Raw genomic sequence first — 22,712 nt, 5'->3', positions numbered from 1 at the left:
GGGCTGAATTTTATTCCCATTCCGGTCCTGTTTTTGATAGAGTAGCAGAGATGATTATTTTTAATCTTGCTGCAATGGAGAAACTGTATTTAAACTGTGCGTGATGGCGAACATTCCACTGCCCCGTGAAGACGTCCAATGACAAAACGAACGTAGGGAGGGTGTTGGAAGTGTTACCCTCACACTGTGTCAGGTCTGCTCGTGGCATTACAGCAGTCAAAGCTAACTCATATACGATTAAATGCCTTGTACTTTTGTCAGTGGAGACACAAAAATGTATATAAATGTGAGTGTATCATCTTTTTATTAAAGTGGGAACTTTTTATAAAAGGTTTTTTGCTATGCCGAGTTTTCTCTCTTTTTTTGGGTTTTTCCTCACCTGCAACATCGATTGAGATTAAGGAAAGATTGCATAGCTGGCTTAGATGGTTTACCTGGAAGCTTGCAGATTCCCTTAATGGAAAACGCCTGTTCACTGATTTGTAACATTACCAGCCATTTGATCTGGTGAGTGATTTGGATCATAAGTGGTGGTGGACAACTCACTTGGTGTGGTGATAGCTCAAGAAGATAAGAGGAATAAACTGTTTTGCACACAGTTTTTGTATCTAATACTGAAGTTGGATTTACATGAACTTTTATGATTTATTGGACCATGAACACAAACTATCTATTTGTGTTTTACACCAAAGTATATGTGGGAAGTTTTTTGAGCACTACAGCACTTTATGTCACATAAAATGTTTGTTGAATCACATTATTGATACAAAATTTGTCACACACTTTCATATGATACAATTAAGCACTTATATCACTACATAACAATGCAGTTCTAATCACACAGTAAATTACATTCACTTAGCGGTATGATGCCTAATATGTTGTGCGGAGATTGGAACTAAATACCATAGCCAAGAAACACCCTACCCCAACCACCACACCATCATATGACTATCTGATAAGGGTGGAACCGTAGTTCTATACCACCCATGCACTGGTATCTCAGCTTACTATTAGACCTGCTTACAATATTCTATCTGATAACCCATCTTTTTTGGTGGGTAATTTTTGTTAACTTGAGTTTTCAGCAGGGGAAAAGTGAAAGAGTCTGCACTGGTCATTGGCAAGATCTATGTTTTTCTCTAGTAAAATTTTAATCAAGAAGCATAATCTCAGTGTAATAGGAATCATTTGTGTTGTCTTTAGTTTCTCTACAGAGTAGAAGGCCTCAACATAATCGTCTTACTGTACTCATCTTCGTAGCAGTTATCCTGGTCGTGGTGTTGATTTTCAGTCTGACACTTGGAATTGTAATGTCTAGTAAGTATCCTAATTTGGAAATATTATTACAATTATTCACTTTTTTTTTATTGTTAACTGAAAAGCTTGATTACACAGATGCCTGCATGTGTGAGTAAAAAGGACAGGGTGATAAGTGTCTCCTCCAGTAGTCCAACAACCTAGAAGGGGTCATGGGGTCTCCTTATTACTGCACTCACCATCTCCTGCTATTTCTAAATTCACATGCACACAAAATCTCCAGGACACTGGGCCATGTCCTTTCATATAAATCACACTCTTATATTACCTCCTTCATCTTTCTGCTTCTCCTACTCTCTGGAGATATATCCCCAAACCCTGGGCCTCCATCATTTACCTGTACTCTATACACCCATTACCCTGCACCCTCTGGCTGCAGCCGCAATCAACACAATTTAGTTCCCATTTCTCTTCTTCCCAAGACCAGACTCCTTTTCTCTTGCGCCCTTTGGAATGACCGCTCTGTCCGTAATAAACTCACCTCTCTCCATGACCTCTTTATCGCCAACTCATTTAATCTACTCACCGTTACCGGAACCTGGCTTCATGAATCCGACACTACGTCTTCTGCTGCCCTATCCCAAGGTGGTCTTCTCTGGACTCACTCCCCCAGACTCAGTGGACGCAAGGGAGGGGATGTCAGGATCCTTCCAGCCCCACATAGCACCTTTCAGGTACTTCACCCACCTCCCTCTCTGTCACTCTCCTCATTTGAGGCACACTGCATTAGTCTTTTCTCTCCAGTTTCTCTAAGGATAGCTGTGATCTACCGCTCACCTGTACTTCCATTTTCTCCATCAGCTCATGCCCCACAGTTATTGCCTTCTGTTTCACTAACCTTTCCTTCTAGATTGTAACCTCTAATGGGCAGGGCCCTCTAATTCCTCCTGTATTGAATTGTATTGTAACAGTATTGTCTTCCCTCATTGTAAAGCGCTACGCTAATCCTTTATAATAATAATAATAATATTAATAATAATAATTAAAGGTATCTTCTGAAAGAAATTTGCAAAAGAAATCAAAACACATGATACACAAGCAAAGGAACAAAAAAGGGACAGTTAGATGAAGGCTTGTCTAAAGAAAAAAGTTTTCAGTTTCAATTTGAAAGAGTTTAACCACTAGCCCCAATTGCAAGAATACTGCGACAGGCCATCCACTCTGTGCTAGATCGTGTATGTATACATAATCCGGCATTCCCCGGGTAGGGGGTGCACACTCGCCAGCTTCCCCGTCTGTGCTGTGATTCGGTACAGCGCAGCAAGTCGGTCTGCAGGTCCAAGCTAATGATTTATGCCCTGCTGATTGGCTTAGCCAATCACAGTGCAGAGAAAGAAAATTGTGATGCTTGGCACCTTGCTCCTGCGCTCAGAATCAGGTTCTCTGTCTGCCTCTATCCCGGGACTCTCACTTGGCATCCACTAATGGCTAAGCCTTGCTGCCCTTTACGACCGGGGTGGTCAACAAAGCACTGTAGACATAAACAAAAAAGAAGGGTGCACCAGCCTAGCGCATTATCCTCATTAAGTTTTTTATTGATAAAATATAAAAAAATGGCTACTCACAAACGTGCGATGTAAACCAGCATATCAACTCCATTGAGCAAGATCATGAAAATGAAAGGCTAACGCGTTTCAAGGCAGTGCCTCTTCCTCAGAGCCTAAGGGCCATGACTGAACCCTTGGTATATATATATATATATATATATATATATATATATATAGTAGAAGGAGCCTCCACATGACTCTTAAGATCAGGGGAGGAGATACCTCCCTTGTGGGCGTGGCCACACAGTTGGCTTTGATCAGGACTTAATAAATACAAATGCTAATATAATACAATTCAATGTATCTCCATAAATATATATATATGTGTACTGCTATTACTAATAACACAGGGTTTTGTACACGGAGCAGCCATGTGGCTGTTTTTTTCCCTTCAAAGCAGGGAGAAAAAAAAAAAACACATCAATTAATAAAAGCATCACACATTACACATTGTTAGGCACACAGTTAACCCTTTCACAGCCAGTGTCATTAGTACAATGACAGTGTCGGTTAGTCAGTTCCCTACAAGTGTCAGTAAGTGTCAGATTGCCCACCGCACTATTACAGTCCCACTATAAGTCGCTAATCACCGCCATTGCTAGTATAAAAAAATAAATAAATAAATATTACATTATATACAGTATAGTATACCATAGTTTGTAGATGGCATAACTTTCAGACAATATACACTTAATGGGATTTTATTTTAGACATGTAACAGAATACATTTTGGCCTAAATTTGCTGAAATACATTTTTTTCTATGTTTTATAGTAGAAAGTAAAAAAATATAGTTTTTTTTTCAAAATTTTTAGTTAGTTTTTTGTTTATATAATAAAAAATTAAAAGCCCAGTGGTGATCAATTACCACCAAAAGAAAGCTGTATTTGTGTGAAAAAAATGATATACAGTTAATTTGTGTACAGTGGTCCATGATTGTGCAATTGCCAGGTAAAAAAGGGCAGTGCCAAATAGCAAAAAATGCCCTGGTCATGAAGGGGGTAAAATCTTCTGGAGCTTAAGTGGCTAAAAAAGATGAATCTATGATGTTCTTGGGAAGAGAATTAACCGGTTGCCGACTGCTCACAGTATATTTACTGCGGCAGTCAGCCCCGGCCAGGCAGAGTGACGTAGGTCTACGTCGCTCGCCTGTCACTCCTTTTAGAGCCAATAGCGGGCAAGCGCGCGCCCGCCTCGGTGCGCGCCCGCCTCGGCTCGTTCACAAAGGAGTGCGGGCGTGTGACCGGCGGACCCGATGTCCGCCGGTCACACTACGATCGCCGGTACAGCGGGAGAAAGACAGAGCGGCTTATGTAAACAAGCCGCCTGTCATTCTCCCCTGTGTAAAAATGAAGATCAGACAGTTCTACTATGTAGAACCGTTGATCTTTGTTTTTACACTAGGAGACCTGTCCCCCTACAGTTAGAAGCACGCCCCTAGGACACACTTAACCCCTCCCTGTCCAATACAGTTAACCCCTTCCCTGCCAGTGTCATTTTTGCAGTAACAGTGCATATTTATAGCACTGATTACTGTAGTAATGTCACTGGTACCCCCAAAAGTGTCAAAAATGTCAGTCAAGGGTCCGATCTGTCCGCCGCAATGTCGCAGTACCGCAAAAAAAATCGCAGATCGCCGCCATTACTCGTTAAAAAAAAAAACACCAAAAATGACAAAAATCTTTCCCTTTGTTAGTAAACGCGATAACTTTTGCGCAAACCAATCAAAATACGCTTTTTGCGATTTTTTTACCAAACATATGTAGCATAAAACAATTTGGCCGAAAATGTTAAAAAATTTTGATTTTTACATTTTTTTGGGGGGAATTTCATATAAAAAAAAGTGAAAAATATTGTTATTTTTGCAAAAATTACGCTCTTTTTTTGTTTATAGCGCATGATCAAAAAATCGCACAGGTGATTAAATACCACCAAAAGAAAGCTCTGTTTGTGGGAAAAAAAGGACGTGAAATTCGTTTAGGTACAGCGTCGAACAACCGCGCAATTGTCCGTCAAATTCACGCAGTAAAAAATCGCAAAAAAAACCCTGGTCAGGAAGGGGGTAAAATCTTCCGGGGCTTAAGTGGTTAAGGAGAAGGCTCTGTCCCCTATAAGGTTTGGACAGGTTTGAGGGACACACAAAAGACCAAATTTGGAGGAGCAAAGGTAATGAGAAGGGGAATAGAATGATAAAATTACAGACAGGTAATGGGGTGCCAAGCTGTGCCTTATAGGTGAGCATGAGAAGTGTGAAATCAATGCAAAGAGCTCAAAGATAGGGAATCACTTGCACTAGGCCTAGTCAGGATTCTGGCAGCCAAATATCAGAAATTCTGTGGTCTGTTTAGTGTGGAAAATGGCACCTCAGCAAGTGGAGTATTACAGGTTTTCAAGTCAGGAGAACACAAATGTATTGATCAGCTTTTCAGCCACAGTACATGATAACATAGGGCACAGTTGGGCGATGTTTGTCAAAAAAAAAAATTTTGACAACATTCTTTACATGTGGATCAATAGTTAAGCAAGGATCCAAAAGCCCTTGCTGATTTTTTAATTTAAACTGAAGCTTTAGTATGGCAGGACTGGCTCTGCAAAGTTGATGAGGGTGCCAAAGGCATGACTTCAGGCCTGTCACTGTTTAGCTGAAGGAAAAATTGAGTAATCCATGTTTTTTTTGTCATATACAGTATACAGTCTGATAGGAGAGAAACATCCAAAATAAAATCTGGTTTAGTATAGATGCATATAGGAGTATAATCAGCACAGAAGTAATAATTGAGGCCATGTGATCTTAACAGCTGACCAAGTGGAAAAATGTAAATGCTAAAAAGTAAAAGACCTAGGTAAGAGCCCTAATGGACATTGGACTTAACTGGACCAATTTCAGGCTGGAATCCACCAAAAGAGACAAAATGATAGCAATCAGTAAGATAAGACCTGAAGCTCCAAATATGGTTTTGAGGCAAAAAAGTGAGAGATCATGGTCCACAATGTCAAAGGCCAATCTGAGATGAAGAAGAATAAAAATAGATAGAGAGTCAGAATCAGAAGCGATCACAAAGTCATTCATGACTTTGACTAAAGCAGATTCTGTGCTGTGCATTTGTTGAAAACCAGATTGGAGGTGCTCCAACAGGTTATTTTGAGTCAGGTAATTACATATTTGAGATATGGCAGCTGCAGCCTTGACCAAGATATCAGCACCACTTCCTGAGGATGTATATACAGTATATATACTGTACATCAGTCAGAAACTGGTTAAAGTGGATGTAATCCTAAAGAAAAAAAATGATCCTGTTCCTTTAAAGCAGGATATACAGCATAGTGCTTGTGCAATGTAATTTGTCCCTCTCTATGCTGTAAAATACCTGCTTGATCCTGCCTGTTCCTGTGTCCCCCCTTAGTGTACTGACCACAGTAATCATGGCTTCTGATCCATGATACAGAGGTCAGTTTACGTGCCTCCATCAGCCAGCAGTCTCTTACCCTCCCTGCCTGTCAGCTACAGAGTGTGTGTGTGAGCCATCTCCTCCCCGCCCATCCCCTCCTGCCGCTATGGCTGTAAAATCACTATCTTAAATCCTGGGAGCCCCTCTGTTACAGAAAGATATACTGTACAGTATATGGGTTTTAAAAATCATTCTGCAAAATACCTTTTTTCAGTTCGCCGCTGTGCACTCAAGTGACCTCCTGCCACTCCCCTCCCAGCTGATGTTAATGGGGAATCTCAGCCCTCCCATTGTAGTCCTGAGATCGGGGAAGGGAGCACCAGGAGGTCCCGTGAGTGCACAGCGGCACAACACCCCAAAAAACCCCCCCAAAAAACATGCATGTAGGAACGCCAGTTTCTGCTACACAGAGATGTGAAGGGTCCTGACAGCTGAGTGTCTCTGTCAACCTGCCTCCTATGCACTTGTATAAAGCTGGCTATACACTATGCAATCTTATTGTACAATCTCTGCACAATTTCCTTTATATTTACCAAAACGATGTAATAGGAGGACCCACCTGACCAATCCATTCAATTTCTATCAAATCAGACAGGCCTTTGCACTACAAAGTGGATGTAGAGCTAAAGGAGATTGTACAATCAGTTTGTACAGTGTATGGCCACCCGCAATCATGCCTGGAAGTGAGCAAGCAGCCATTTTAACTCATCTGTCTTTGATGTCCATGCTTAAGAAATACATCTGGATGTTAAACTGGCGATTTTTATCCAGTGCACTGGAGTATAGAGTGCACTTTGTTTGTAAGTAATATTCTTTCTTGGCCAATAAAAGGTCAGAGTAGTTGGCATACTACACTATGGTCGTTTTCATTCTTTAAACCCCTTGCTGAGTGGTTGTGCTTGGTCATTTCTGGAGTAGAGTGAGACCTGCCCCATTGACCCTTGGAAACTTGCTGCAGTATTTTACCCAGGAATTTGGGAAGACTATAACTGACCTTACCATTGTGTGGGCCTTTTTGTGAGGTAAGAGGCAACGTGAACGGGTGTGGAGCACAGTGGTGGAACGCGGCTTTCTGCACATGCATTGATATCGAAGCATGCACGTTTTCTTTATACACCTTACTATAGTGCTTTTCACACATTATTGGTGGACTTATTCATGATTTACAGGATCTCACAAAAGTGAGTACACCCCTCACATTTTTGTTAATATTTAATTATATCTTTTCATGTGACAACACTAAAGAAATTACACTTTGCTACAATGTAAAGTAGTGAGTGTACAGCTTGTATAACAGTGTAAATTTGCTGTCCCCTTAATATAACTCAACACACAGCCATTGTCTTAACCGCTGGCAACAAAAGTGAGTCCACCCCTAAGTCAAAATGTCCAAATTGGACCCGGGGGGCCGGATTTAAAGAAACTGCAGCTTCAAACATCTATGACGTGTTTCAGTTTCGCCGCGTTCAAATCAATTAACTGGCGCTGCGGCGAATTGGCGAGTAAAACAGCAATAATGAATTCCGCCGTCAGCGGGATTCACTTACGATCGCGGCTTCGCCAATTCGCAAACTTATGTCTTCGTGCTTATAGCAGTTTCACATAGCGATGTGGGCTAGTGGATTAGTGCACACATCACATGTCTGTAATTCATCTCCCTCTGCTGTAGGTTCGAGGCTTACCATCTCCACCTACTTTTTTTATTTTCTTTTTTTGTTTATATTGCTAAAATGTAACGGATTACATCATATATATTGCTAAATAATGTTACACTCAGAAGCGCTTGCAAGCTTACACCATTTTAAGTGTTTTTTTGATCTTGTCTGTGTGTCGAATCGATCTTATGAAGGAAAGTACCAAAGGCAAGTGACCAAACCCCTACCCTACTTCAGGGCAAGATGAAACCTCACAATTTTACCATGGTCTTCTTCCCACATTCCATACAATGTTTAGTTCTTTAGCTATATGTGCTTTTTAGCCTTAACACACTCCTTTTTTTCCACCATACAGCTTTATTCTGCACAATAGCTAAGTGCTTTGCAACTTCACTGCAGTTCACAACGTCATGGGTTCAAATCACATCACTACACTTGGGATCTCTTTTCACTCTCATTTTTTTAAACAGTTTTTTTAAACTATCTTGAATTTGGGGGGGGAGGGGGGTGTCCTACCCAAATTTCAAGCACATCAATGGAAACAACACAATTTTGATTTTATGAGTGTGGTCCTAGTTTTATCGAGATGCAATTCTTTACATATTTACCATGGTTCTTACAATTTCTTGACCAATAAACATAGGTGTCTGATATTGGACTCTCTCCATATTTCAACAACACAGACCCTCATAGTCCAACACTACATTTGCCTCACACCTCAACACAACACTGTCACATCCCTACTCTACATTACAACCCCTCACATCACCAGTACAAGCAGCATGCAAAGTGCAAAACTCCGGCCTTGGCAGCTTAATGGGCCATACACTAACAATTTGTCTAGACTTTTTCCTGTAGACTTAACCAAACCATATAATATAAGCTCAAACCTCAACACTTTCAATTTGGATGCAATCAGGCAGGCCCTTGCACTACATAGAAAATGTCAATCTGAAGGATAAAGTCTTCTCTAAATCTTACAGTGTGGATGGCCCTTTTGTCTGTAGGCACCCACACAAAACAAAAAAACACATGTTCAATTCTAATGTATTTATTTATTTGAGAATGACAGCAGAAGGAGGGATGCAGCAAAAGAATATTGTCACTCTCCAGTCCGTGTGCCTTTACAGCGCCAGACCACGATCTTTGCTCCATGGCTACGGGATTCTGATGTCTTCCACAACTTCCGGCAGAGTTCAGAATCCATTCTGCACCTCTACCAGCTCATAGGGGACAGGCATGGCAAGGTTGCTGGGCAGCTTCCAAGCCACTTTCGAAGTTCCAGGGTGTTCATGTTGGTCATTGGCCATGTGCCTTACCAAATATCCACTGACCACAAAAGAAAATGAGTGGAGTCCATCAAGGTGGGTTTCTACCACCTACACCCGCAAGCAGTACCACTCCTGGAAAAATAAAACAAAGGATAAGACATTTCATAATGAAAATCACATCTTAATGCCTGTTTGCTTCATTCTGAACTTCATTTAATTTCGACATCACGAGTGAAATAACACATTTTATGCCAACTTACACAAACCAGAAATCATTAATGTAAACATTTGAATACACACCTGTGACGCCAGACAGCCCATCACCACAGGCTTCCCATGGTACGTGCCATGATTCCAAGATGTTGATGTTCTGGAAAATTACAACACCATAAGATACCAAGCAGCCGTTCATGTTATCAATAACTACACAGGTGGCATAGACACAAATAAACACCTGCCAGCTCTTCTCAGCCCTTTACACTATTCACAATACCAACATGTTTATGGTTAGAGGTGCATGTTTTTGCTCAAGTAACACAATTTTACCAATGTTGACTACACTTTATCTACAATGGCAAGTGTCATTGGCAGATGATAATCACCCTCTGTCTCCCTGTGAGTGGCACCTCTGCTAACTAGCTAATTAATACACATGCCCTATCTTGACCGGTTACAGTACTTACATGTAAAGTGGCTAGCAACCAGGGTATTCCGGGTGGCCATACCGGCAGCGGTGCTCCGCCGCCTGGGGGCCGCCGGCTGACGGACCTCTGGCTCCCTCTCCTCCGTCAGCTCCCAAGAATCATCCCGGGCAACGCACATGTTGTGCAACACGCAGCACGCCAGGATGATCTTGGAAGCCTTTGTAGGAGAGTACAGGAGTTCACCCCCAGGCCGGGCCAAGCAGAGAAACCGGGACTTGAGAAGACCTATGGTCAACTCAATGATACTCCGGCTTCTCCGCAAGGCCCTGTTGTAATTCCTCTCTGCTGGGCCCTGGGGGTACCTGATTGGAGCCATCAGCCACGTCAGCTGCGGGTAACCAGCATCCCCTGAAAAATAAGAAAAATATACATTAGTTATTAATATCATGTGACTTTAGATGACTCCTCAAAATGGGAGACAATTAGGCATTTTACTAAACAACCTGCTCGTCTGTTTGCAAAAAATCATATGAAACATCTCAACTCTGTCTAACTGCCTAAATCACTAATACAAATGGGAAAAAGGACACACAAAGTGGTGGGTTTCTCTTGCAAGTTCCAACTTGGCCCCTATTTTGTTCCTATTACATTAGCCTAGGTCTTACTTCTGGAATATATCTGCAACTAGAGTGAGGAAACCAATATTGACTCACTTATGCAAAGTACTTTGGGGATATGGCAATACCATTGGAATCATTTGTAGGTTTTCTTTGGGTGGCTAGAGGACACCATTTACACATTGGTTAACCACCTTCATTGGACTCAAAGACAACTTTGCAAATCTTTCTTTTGTGAGCTGCTAAGCTGCTGATCTGGTTGTGTGTGAACAGCCTGACAACTCCTAACACATCCATTTTAGGTAGGCTTTGCTTAAATCAGGGTGTACACCGATGTAGCTTATTCCTATGTCTATGTAATCTTACAGTTTATGTTGTTAAGACAAAATACTTTACCAATAAGCCACCCTTCGGGCATTTGTCCACTTTCAAACACCTCGTACAGAGTACTTGTTCTTAACATACTGGAATCATGGCACGACCCTGGGTGACCAGTGTTGACACTCATGATGCGCTGTTTGGCGTCACACACTAATTGGACGTTCACGGAGTGGTACTGCTTGCGGTTCCGGTATTCACTTTCGTGGCTCCTTGGGGGCCTAATGGCTATGTGGGTGCCATCGATTGCCCCTAGGATTTGCGGCATGTGTGCCCGCCGGTAGAAACCCAACTTGACTTCATTCCACTCATTTTCATTCTGTGGCCAGTGGATAAAATTGGGCACTATATCCACTATGGCATTAATGACCAACATGAACACCCTTGAAACTGTGGGCTGGCTAATGCCCATGATACTTCCCGAAGTGGCTTGGAAGCTGCCACGCCCTAAAATATACAAAGTGGCCAGCAATCTGGCCATGCCGGGCACCGCATGGCCGCGCTGTGTGTCCGGGTCAATTTTCTCTGCTATGAGCTGGTAGAGGTGTAGAATAGTTCCTCGCTCGAGCCGGAACTTCCTCCTGACATCAGAATCCCGCAGCTTGTCCAAATAGATCCTTGGAGCAAAAATGCGTGGCTGGCGAGGTAAGGGCACACGGACTGGAGGTGCTGCTGCTGGAGGTGCTGCTGCTGCTGCTGCAGCTTCCCCACCTTCTGCTGCCTCCTGTGCCAGGGCCTCCTCAAACAAGGCACCGATAAATGCCAGCATTGCACCATCTAATGCGTCTGGGATATCGTCCTCCATTTTGAACGCGCAAATTCGCGAATGCGCAGATATATATAGAAACGGCCGCTAATTATCACACCTGTGAGCCAGCTATAAAAGGAGCACATGGCCAATATGGCTGCTGGATGTTATAGATCGATGTTTCTTATGTGCTAGCAAGATCCTGTGACCCACAACCTACATTATCTGGAGGTAAGACAATTGTATCTCTCTCTCCCAAAAAAAAGGAAGGAGAGAATTTGTACTTATCTTGGGTGTGCTTAAGTTGTCTATGGTGAATCCCCTCCAACCCACAATAGCTTGGGAACCCCTCAAGTGTCTTTTAATCATTGGCAGTTGGCCCCATGTGCATGTGGTTTGGACATGTGTTTTCTCATGTTTGTTAAAGGTGTGCAGTCTAGATTTGGCATCTAAACCTGCCCCCTTACCTTCCCAGCTTCCAAAGACACCATTTTTGCTTTCCTGATAACTGGAATTTATTATGTGCACGTATGTAGGTCATGCGATTTCTCATGTATGTTTAATGTTTGCAGCCTCCTTTTGCCTATAAAGGATTACACCACCCCCCCTCCACCAAGTCTGTTTGTGCCATTAGGTAAGTGTTTGGAGGGCCTTGTGTGATTTGTACCCATATGCGTTTTCTTATGTGTTTTTTTGTTCCATTTCTTTGCAACCTCTTCTGCTTTTTTTGCCACCACCACCACCACTGTGTTTGTGCCATTAGGTAAGTGTTTGGAGGGCCTCGTGTGATTTGTACCCATATGCGATTTCTTATGTGTTTTTTTTTTCCATTTCTTTGCAGCCTCTTCTGCTCTTTGCCACCACCACCACCACCACCACCACCACCGTGTTTGTGCCATTAGGTAAGTGTTTGGAGGGCCTCGTGTGATTTGTACCCATATGCGATTTCTTATGTTTTTTTTTTTTCCATTTCTTTGCAGCCTCTTCTGCTCTTTGCCACCACCACCACCACCACCACCACCACTGTGTTTGTGCCATTAGGTAAGTGTTTGGAGGGCCTCGTGTGATTTGTACCCATATGCGATTTCTTATGTGTTTTTTTTTTCCATTTCTTTGCAGCCTCTTCTGCTCTTTGCCACCACCACCACCACCACCACCACCACTGTGTTTGTGCCATTAGGTAAGTGTTTGGAGGGCCTTGTGTGATTTGTACCCATATGCGTTTTCTTATGTGTTTTTTTGTTCCATTTCTTTGCAACCTCTTCTGCTTTTTTTGCCACCACCACCACCACCGTGTTTGTGCCATTAGGTAAGTGTTTGGAGGGCCTCGTGTGATTTGTACCCATATGCGATTTCTTATGTGTTTTTTTTTTCCATTTCTTTGCAGCCTCTTCTGCTCTTTGCCACCACCACCACCACCACCACCACCACCACCACTGTGTTTGTGCCATTAGGTAAGTGTTTGGAGGGCCTTGTGTGATTTGTACCCATATGCGTTTTCTTATGTGTTTTTTTGTTCCATTTCTTTGCAACCTCTTCTGCTTTTTTTGCCACCACCACCACCACCGTGTTTGTGCCATTAGGTAAGTGTTTGGAGGGCCTCGTGTGATTTGTACCCATATGCGATCTCTTATGTGTTTTTTTTTTCCTTTTCTTTGCAGCCTCTTCTGCTCTTTGCCCACTACTACCACCACCACCACCACCAAGTCTGTTTGTGCCATTAGGTAAGTGTGTTCTGTAACTGTTCACTAATTATACTGTATATGAAGAGCAATCTGCAAATCCTGTTTTTTCTGTTTTCTCTTTTGTCATTTCAGATTTAGGAGTTTGGGGCTCTTTGCTGCTGCTGGACAGCCAGATTCTCTGCCCACCTCGTGCTCCCATGGCCCCACCCACTGGAAGGATGAGAAGGGGCAGGGTGGCCAGGGTGGCCAGGGTGGCCAGGGGGGGCAGGGGGGGCAGGGGGGGCAGGGTGGGCAGATCGTCTGGCTCTGGTGTGAGGGAGGCTCCAGCTGTATCCATGAGGGAGTCCACCATCCCCATCCCGGAGGAGGAAGCCGGGGGAGGTGGTAACACACCAAGTGGACAAGCTGGCTCTTCTGACAGTAGTCCTGGAGCGGGTCCGTCCACCAGAGTCAGCTTGTCCACATTATCCCGGCTTCCCCGTTTCAACCACAATCAGTGCTGTGCCCTGGTCCACGCCTATATGGCCAGATATCAGGCGATACATGGGACCAGGGCCGCGTCTTACTCAGTAACAGAGAAGAACAGATTGTGGGATGAAATCCGGGATGCTGTAAATGCACTGGGTGAAGCACCTCGCCACCGTGACAGTGTGCGGAAGAAGGTCAACGACATCTGTGGGTCCGTTCGGAAGAAGCTAATTGCATGGGCTGCGGAGGGTCTTTATGACCGACAAGGTCGACTGGATGAACGTGCACGAAGTTCTCTCTGGGATTATCAATTACCTTTCTTGAACATCATAGGACCTGATACCATCTTTACCAGAGAGGACTTAGATTCGGATGCTTTGCACCGAGGTAGGATATTATCTTGGATGTCAATTGTGTGAGTTGTTTGGAAAAGATTAACTACTATCCTATGTGTGACATTAATAGAATTTGATACTTGCCCTTCCAATTGTCCTTTTTTTGTTTTCCCCAACCTGCAATTTGTTCATCTGTAGCACGGATCTCAGCCCCTCCACAGCCCATGCAGCTTGGCGAACCAGACGGACTCACAGGTGTTGACATCAGTGCTGACCCTCCTCCTGGTAGGTCCAATATCATACTGTGCCAAACAATGTAGATGTTTTTTTTTTTCCAAGATAGCTCATATTGCTATGTCCTTTACAGAAGATCCGCAGCAGGGAACACACCCAGTGCAGCTAGGCCTGGAGGAAGGTGTTGGTATGTCTAGTCAAATAATGTTTTTTGGAATCTTATTAACCCCATTAACACACATGTTTTTTCTTATGAAAGAGTGTTGCCTTTTAGATGTTTACCCTGCAAAACACAGTTGACAGCATTAATGGGTGCCGTCATTAGTAGGCAGACCAAGCCTTCTTAACCTTTGGGAGGGTTTAGCAAGTGTCCTATGAGCCCAGGAAAGCACTTTTGAATGTTTGGCCTCAATGCTTCATTCATGAAGCTAGGAGGGCAATCTGGCCATAATCATTACTGACTAAGGTTATGTACTAAACATGTTTTTTTTTTTTTGTTTTTAAAAGAACATCAGGCCCCTCTTGACGTTGCAGCTGGAGTTGGATCAGGAGCTGGCGACGATTCTGCATCCAGTGCTGTGGTATGTGATATAAGGGAACAAGGTGCACATGTAACATTTCAATGGTAGCATTGATTTTGGACTAGATGTGGCTTACATTGTGTGTGTTAAATTAGTGCTATGACATTCTGACGATGCACCAGCACAACAAGAGTTCTATCTTGAACATCAGGGAATTATGTTATAATTTGGTGTGCCACTAATGTTCCAAAAACATCCAGGATCTTTAAAGTCCGGCCCGTCTTTGATTTTCCAGGTCCAAATTCATGGGTATCGTTTGGTTGGGTTGTCCTCTAGCCGATTGATGGCAAGATTTTAGACAACATACGTAGATGTATAAAGTCATTGGTGTAGTAACAGATTTACCAAAAGCATAAACAACCTACCACACCAGGGTTAATTGGGAACACCTTCATGTTGAATCTTTTTTGCCTTTGTCATATTAGTCCTACCAATATAATATGTACCCATTATCAGAAGTGTTGCTAGCTTGGATAATCTTACAATGAACAAGTACTCATTAGAAGCACATCAAACTTTTCAACGTTCTGCTTGGGGTGTTAAGTTGTCAAACTAATCTGAAATATTTAGTCATGATGTTTGATAATGATTTGGTCTATTTCTTCTGCTTTCAGGTAGCCTTAGATGCAGAGGGATTGTCACCTACCCAACTTCGTCCATCTATGCTGGATGTAGCCGAGAGGCTGCTTGATGAGTATCAGGTCCAAAATGAGTTAAGGAGGCGTACTCAGCAATCTACTGAGGCAGTACGTCTGCTCGGGCTCATACAGGAATCTGTAGCAACAATGGTACAGGTTCACCAGGATATGTTACAGGTTCAACAGGATATGCGTAACAGCTTGGTAAGTTTAGCAGACCAGCATCAACGGGATCGGCAAAGTGTTGACACTCAGGTGCTGGCCACACGCCAATGCCTGTTTGGATCTGAAGATGCCCCATTGGCAGAGCCCTCCCAAACATCTCACTCACCTGCCACTGCAGGTTGTGGTAGTGGGAGGGTAATGCCAGTGTTGGCCACTTGTCAGGCAGCTGGGGATGGGACAATTCCTCCTGTAGCCACTCCTAGCACTTCACACTCCGTTCGGACTCCCACACCCCTCAATGAGCAATCCTCCTGCACAACCTCAATGCGCACTGGTTCCACAGTACCCCTTCCACCTGACTACATTCCCTCCACACCTTTATCACTTCACTCCTCCCCAGGCCGTTCTTCTTTTTTGTCACCAATGCGACATGTCGTTTGCCCCCGCACCGTGGACCACAACAACCAATCAACCACCACTCCCCACACATCTTCACAACCCTTGCACCACCAGCAGCATCAAATAGCCTTGGAGCAGCAACGATCCCATCTCATGGTAATGGCACACGTTACCCAAATTCTTAGGCTGAGCACAGAGCAGATGGGACTATTGGCACAAGATCTTCAGTCTGGGACATTTCCAGGGTTCAACACCCTGCATCAGCAGCAGCCTCAGACACAAGATCTGATCCTAATGGGCCACTTTACCAGAACTCTAAGGCTAACCCCAGAGCAGATGGGACTATTGGCCCACCATTTGATGGCAGGAACCTTTCCATTGCTCACCACACTGCTTCAGTCACCACCACCACCACCAACTTAATTTCTTTTTATTTTTTTTTTTTGGTTTAGTTTTGTTAATGATTGTTACATTGGCCAATTTGTGGGGCCATTTTTTTTTAATTTGAGGGTGGCACAATATGATTTATTATAGTGCTTTTTTTGGGGATGAAATAAAATTTTATGCAAAATGATTAGTTTGGGTTTGCTCTTTGGTTTTTTAGGAGTGTTGGTGGCCAAGTAATGGCCCTGGTTAATGTAGGCATTTATACACACGTGCTTCTCGATCTCCAAACATATGATTTCATGTAAATTTAGATAACTCAATGTTCACATAACGACCCAAGAAAAGGTCTCCCTTCAAATGTAGCTTCAAAACAAGTCTCAAGGCTAACATAAACCAAAGCCAACATACTAACAATTACAGACCACACCACTCGACTAAACAAATACAACACAAAAGACATTCGATGTGTACACCAAAAAGAAAACTTGGGTAATAAAATAAATGTTTTAATAACACATGTGGGTGTCTACCAACTGTAGCGTACAAAAAATATATTACAATATATAATAGAATGAACTAAATTGCCAATGTAACATTTGTGTTGCAAAGAGCAACATACTTTAATTTTATTTAGATAAACATATTTTATGTGTTTTATAATTTTTTTTGAGGTTTTCACTAAAACAAGTCTTTTTTGTAAACATTTTTGGTTTAGTTTGTTACCAAAAACAACAAGGCTTTTTTGTAAACATTTTTGGTTTTGTCGGTTGCCATAAAAACAACAAGGCTTTTTTGTAAACATTTGTGGTTTTGTCGGTTGCCATAAAAACAACAAGGCTTTTTTGTAAACATTTGTGGTTTTGTCGGTTGCCATAAAAACAACAAGGCTTTTTTGTAAACATTTGTGGTTTTGTCGGTTGCCATAAAAACAACAAGGCTTTTTTGTAAACATTTGTGGTTTTGTCGGTTGCCATAAAAACAACAAGGCTTTTTTGTAAACATTTGTGGTTTTGTCGGTTGCCATAAAAACAACAAGGCTTTTTTGTAAACATTTGTGGTTTTGTCGGTTGCCATAAAAACAACAAGGCTTTTTTGTAAACATTTTTTTTTTTGGTTGCCAAAAACAAGGCTTTTTTTGTTTTTTATTTTTTTTTTGGGTCCCAAAAAAAGGGTTTTTTTTAAATTTTTATATTTTTTTTGGTTGCCAAAAACAAGGCTTTTTTTTTATTTTTTTTTTTTTTTGGTGCCCAAAAAAAGGTTTTTTTTTAAATTTTTATATTTTTTTTGGTTGCCAAAAACAAGGCATTTTTTGTTTTTTTATTTTTTTTTGGGTCCCAAAAAAAGGGTTTTTTTTAAATTTTTATATTTTTTTTGGTTGCCAAAAACAAGGCTTTTTTTTTATTTTTTTTTTTTTTTTTTTGGTGCCCAAAAAAAGGGTTTTTTTTAAATTTTTATATTTTTTTTGTTTCCCAAAAACGAGGGTTTTTTTAATTTTTTTTTTTTTTGGTCCCAAAAAAAAGGGTTTTTAATTTTTTAATTTTTTTGTTTCCCAAAAACGAGGGTTTTTTTATTTTTTTTTTTTTTTTGGTCCCAAAAAAAAGGGTTTTGAATTTTTAAATTTTTTTGTTTCCCAAAAACGAGGGTTTTTTAATTTTTTTTTTTTTTTGGTCCCAAAAAAAAGGGTTTTGAATTTTTAAATTTTTTTGTTATATTTTTTTTTAGAATGTCGAAATGTGACAGTTAAAAAACATTGTAAAATTAACCAAACAAATTAAAAAATAAAAACTATAATCTTTTTAAGGGGGACACATTCCTGACAAATGGCTCCTGAGGGGCTGGATCGGCCCCATAAGTTTCTTCCAAAACTAAGATTCGGTCTATGCACCATGTTACGTATTCCAAAAGGACCTCATAGGTGAGGTGCGTGTGTCCTGGGTAGAAAAAGACATGACAATTAGTTTTATGCAAAATGATCCAAACAACGATTGTAATTAATGTGCCTCAACAAATATGCTTAGGAGTCTATTGGTTGGCTTTTATCAACACTCTGAAGCAAATATGCTAAATTGCTGGTGTAAACCTTAAACTCAAACTTTCACAGCAAATTGTTCAAAAGGTTACATAAGATGGCTTGGAATGTTAGTAGCAGTTCCACCAAAGCTAAGTAAAAGGCTTTTCTTCATGTCAACACAAGCAATCATTTAGAAGAATGTAAGGTGTTTTGGGTTCAATTGGTCAACACGATACATGTGCACACATTTATCTCTATCACCATTGGAGTTTGTGTAGCGTTCTCTCTCCCTCTTACTGTCTATAGATTGAACCTGACACATAGTAGAGACTTACCCTTTGGAATTCGGAGGGCCAGTTGTGGACGGAGCAGATGTGTCTGCTCCCCTGATCTCCTTTCCGCCATCCCAGCTGTGTTAAGAGAGAAGAAAAAGTTTATCAACAAATGGACTCACGCTAACTGTAGGTTAGGCAGTCATGAAAACGCTCTAACACCCACTCATTACCCCTCCACATTTCCCTGAAAGTTTTATTTAGACTTTGATATGGTGGTGATGCAGATTTGTACAGTGCAAGCGTCATTCTACTGGGTGAAGCTTGTAGCGTTAAGGATACGTACTCCCTGCTTTTGTGCTGATTGTGTTTTTCGGATGTTTTTGGTGCCTCAGCCCTGCCTGTTCTAAGTGTTGGAAACATATTTTGGGAGGGCTGTGGAAAACTAATCAGGTTAGACTTACACTCTCTAGGTTTTTGGGGACAAGATAAATAACAATCCTCCTTTTTACATGGCCCCTGTACACACCTCTAGGCACCTCCCTCCTGTTGGTTGACCCCACAGCAGGCAGCTTGCTATGGAGGCACATGAGATGAAGCCAAGCACCCTGTGCCTGTTCAGGCACCTAACTGTGAGCCAGCCTTGCCCCCCTCCCTTCCGATGGTCTCAATGATTAGGAGTGACAGCATCAGGAGGCAATATTGGCATGCTGTCACCTCAGTTAAGGAGGAGGGGGAGTCTGTTCCAGACAAGTATTAGTGCAAAAATGTGGACAGTAAAAAATGGTCCCAGTAAGTCTGAGGGGAAATATGCACACCTATCACTTGGAATACTAATGCATAGAATGCATTCACATAAAGAACCTGCTGCCTTTAGAGGAACTTGAAGCCTGAGCGGGGACATACACAGTTAGCATTTCTCCACTTACTAAGTAGACACATTACTGGAAAAGCACACAACTTACCATCATCAGTTTTTTTTTGGGCCCCCGAAGTTGATGGCGTGGCTGGCTCGGGAGAAACTGCACAAAAAGAACACAAATTGTGAACTGGAATGTGGTACATTACCGAGGAAGAGTATTTATGAAAGATTGACAAACACACATTTTCAGTGTTGACTAAATCAGGACATGATTAAATTACAATGTCCACAAAAAATTTACAAGTACAAAGCACACCATTTCCAATGTAGAGAAACTAACACCAATTTAGAATAGGGTGGCTTGAGATAACTTACAAAAGATAACATGTCCTGTAAAGCTCCCCAAAACCACCTTGCAAACATGAAGGTTAAGCAAGAGTGTTTCATGACCAACCTTCCTGTCACATATAGCAAAACTACACTTGCTTAGACTCCAACTTAGATTATCCTAGATACACATCATCCTAGCACACACAATTCATGTGAGAATCTAATTTTAGGTACTTACAGACTAGTTCAGGGGAGCCTGGAGTGGGGGAGGATGGGGGAGACCCTACATGGGGGGATGGTGTCCCTTCATGGGGGGATGGCGTCGTATCTCCTAGAAACACAAAGACACAAATACAATCCTTTAACCAAAGCTATTTGATAAAGGCACACAGAAAGTAGTTGGGAAACATTGAAGGTAGTAGTTACTTTGGACTGGGTAAGCAGCAGCCCCTCTTCCCCAGTCCTCCACAACTAACATCCTCAATGTCAGCTGCTACATAACCCCAATGGCAAAATATAGATATTACAGCCCTTAGATTTCCCAGGACACATTGAACACACAAACACATGTAGAATACTTACTTCCCATTTGAGGAGAGCCCAGGTCCTCATCCGGTTCAGACGAATTGGCCTCTTCTTGGGCAACAATGTGTTCCTGGCCCGGATCCAGGCGACTTGGCCCTGCCTGAGGCTCCTCTCTTGCTGAAGTTACATCAACCACAAAAGAAAACAAAACAAACAATCATTCCTCCAAGTTCGACCTAATACACAACACACCAGCACATCCACATTACTTACAGGGGGCCTGAGAAGGCTGAGCCGCAACATCCTGATCACTGGTTTCTAAAATAAAAGAAAAACATTATATATTATTTATGGACACAAATAGGCAGTAACCTCTCATCATGCTAGCACCATACTCAATGCCCCTACAATTCAGAACATAGAAGTGCACTTACACCAATGAGATGCATTGACCATGTTTTAAAACAGGAGGGCACCATGCAAATTAAGCGGGCGCCTAAGGCCTCGCACCTACAGGGGCCTTGCGGCCAGTGGCGGAGCACCAACATTTCGAAGGGCGCAGTCAGGGAAATCTCCCAAGTAAAAGATTGCTTTCAATCCTCGGATCAAAAAGTTGCAGCAGTGTGCTGCAGTCCCTTCACTGCGTCTGCCAGGTGTCTGTTGTCCGCTGACACTTACTCCTCCTTCTCTGCCTGGGGATTGGCCGTCTGATCATGTTATCCTAAGATGTGGAGGAATCGGTAGGTGTGTACCTGCACCAGTAGGAAGTGACTGGCCGGTCAACTCACTCTGCTATCATCATTTGTTGCTCTGGGAGGAGAGCTCCGCCCTGGACCCGGAACATACAGGTAACCAGGCCCAGACTTGATATTTTGCAGGCTGGTCATAGATTTATTGTGTCCACTATGCAAAGGGGTTGAGTTGCCCAAGGGAAGTTGGAAGAGTCTGAAAATGGTTGGTGGAGGAGGAGGAGAAGAAGGCCCTGGGTGGCTGGGGGACAAGGAGAGGGCCCCTGGGTGTTTTCTAGAGGAGGAAAGATCCACAATGACGCCAGAGTCAATTGCCAAGGAAGAGAGTGGAGCTGAGCAAGTCCTGCCTATCTGACCTGAAAGCCAAACATGGTGTAGATGGAGCCCTTTGCCCTACACAATGACAGCACCAGAGGTGGAAGGTGAGTGGTAGCGGGTCTTTGACATTATAGAGCATATGGACTCTGTCCATTATTGGTAGTTTTGTTTGGAGTTGTCCTTTAGATGTTTAACTGTGTTGCTTTTGACCCGAGCTGTGAGGGACTGAGGTATGACAGCCCACTATGCTGAGACTTATAGTGCCCTAGAATGTTGAGGACTGAGGAATCCTTAGTCCCTAACAGAGGGCACTACAAGTCTTAGCATAGCAGGCAGTATTTCCTCATTCCCCTACAGAGAGGATTACAAGTCCAAGCAGGTAGCCTTCTGCAGTGGGACTTGTTGTGCCCTTGACTGTGGTGGACTGAGGAAGGGAAGTGTAAGAGGGTCTCTGTAAGCTCAGATGTATGGGGGAGCTTTGGGGAACACAGAGTTCCCTTTTACACCAGAGTCCCCAGCTTCCCCCCTCAAATAATGGTTCCCAAACTCTCCTTATATCAGAGTCTTCACACTTCCCTCTTACAGTGTAGTAAGTCTGGAGACTCCGATGTAAAGGGGGCTCTGTAAAATGTGATTAGAGATTAGAAATTTCTAACATTTTTATTTTCTACTTACGATCCACAATTTTCAGCTGCTCAAATGGCTCGCTGCCTCTGATTGCGTATTGGAGTGTGGCCGTCCTCCTCCTCCCCTTCTTCACCAAAAGCACAAGAGGGTGCCGTCCGTCCGCTTTGGCTAGAAGCAGAAGAAAAAAAAGAAACATAAAAAATACGAATGTACATAGTAGTATTAAAGGTTGTGAAGAGACACTTGATGGAGGTAGGAAAGGTAGGAGCGAGAGGGAGGGGGGGGGGGGGTGTTGGTATTAGTGTTGTTGCATAGCTAAACACATGTCCACCTACCCAAAAAATTGTAACCTATCTGGTCACATGTAATGTATATTTTTACTTACCGGAGATTTGCTCCACAGCCTTTAGCAGGAGCCTGGGTGAGCGCCTTTTGGCATCACTCCAGGCCCGCTGCAGATCCACTATATCAGGCAGGAACTGAAATCTCCGCTGCAGC

The 22,712-nt window shown here is 42.6% G+C and overlaps 1 protein-coding gene across 2 annotated transcripts in view; it reads left to right on the top strand.

The window, feature by feature from the left end:
• MFRP (membrane frizzled-related protein) overlaps window positions 1-22,712 on the top strand; it is a 145,646-nt gene that overhangs the window by 15,410 nt on the left and 107,524 nt on the right. For both annotated transcript variants that reach the window (XM_082274065.1, XM_082274066.1), the window contains exon 4: window positions 1,207-1,320. In XM_082274065.1, the coding sequence (XP_082130191.1) occupies window positions 1,207-1,320 (114 nt within the window). The remainder of the gene's footprint in view (window positions 1-1,206; window positions 1,321-22,712) is intronic.

Source organism: Pelophylax lessonae (genome assembly GCF_965119305.1).
Source record: "Pelophylax lessonae genome assembly, chromosome: 12".
NCBI classification, from domain to species: domain Eukaryota; kingdom Metazoa; phylum Chordata; class Amphibia; order Anura; family Ranidae; genus Pelophylax; species Pelophylax lessonae.
The sequence above is the reverse complement of the archived record's forward strand: the minus strand, read 5'-3'. Positions and strand labels throughout refer to the sequence as shown.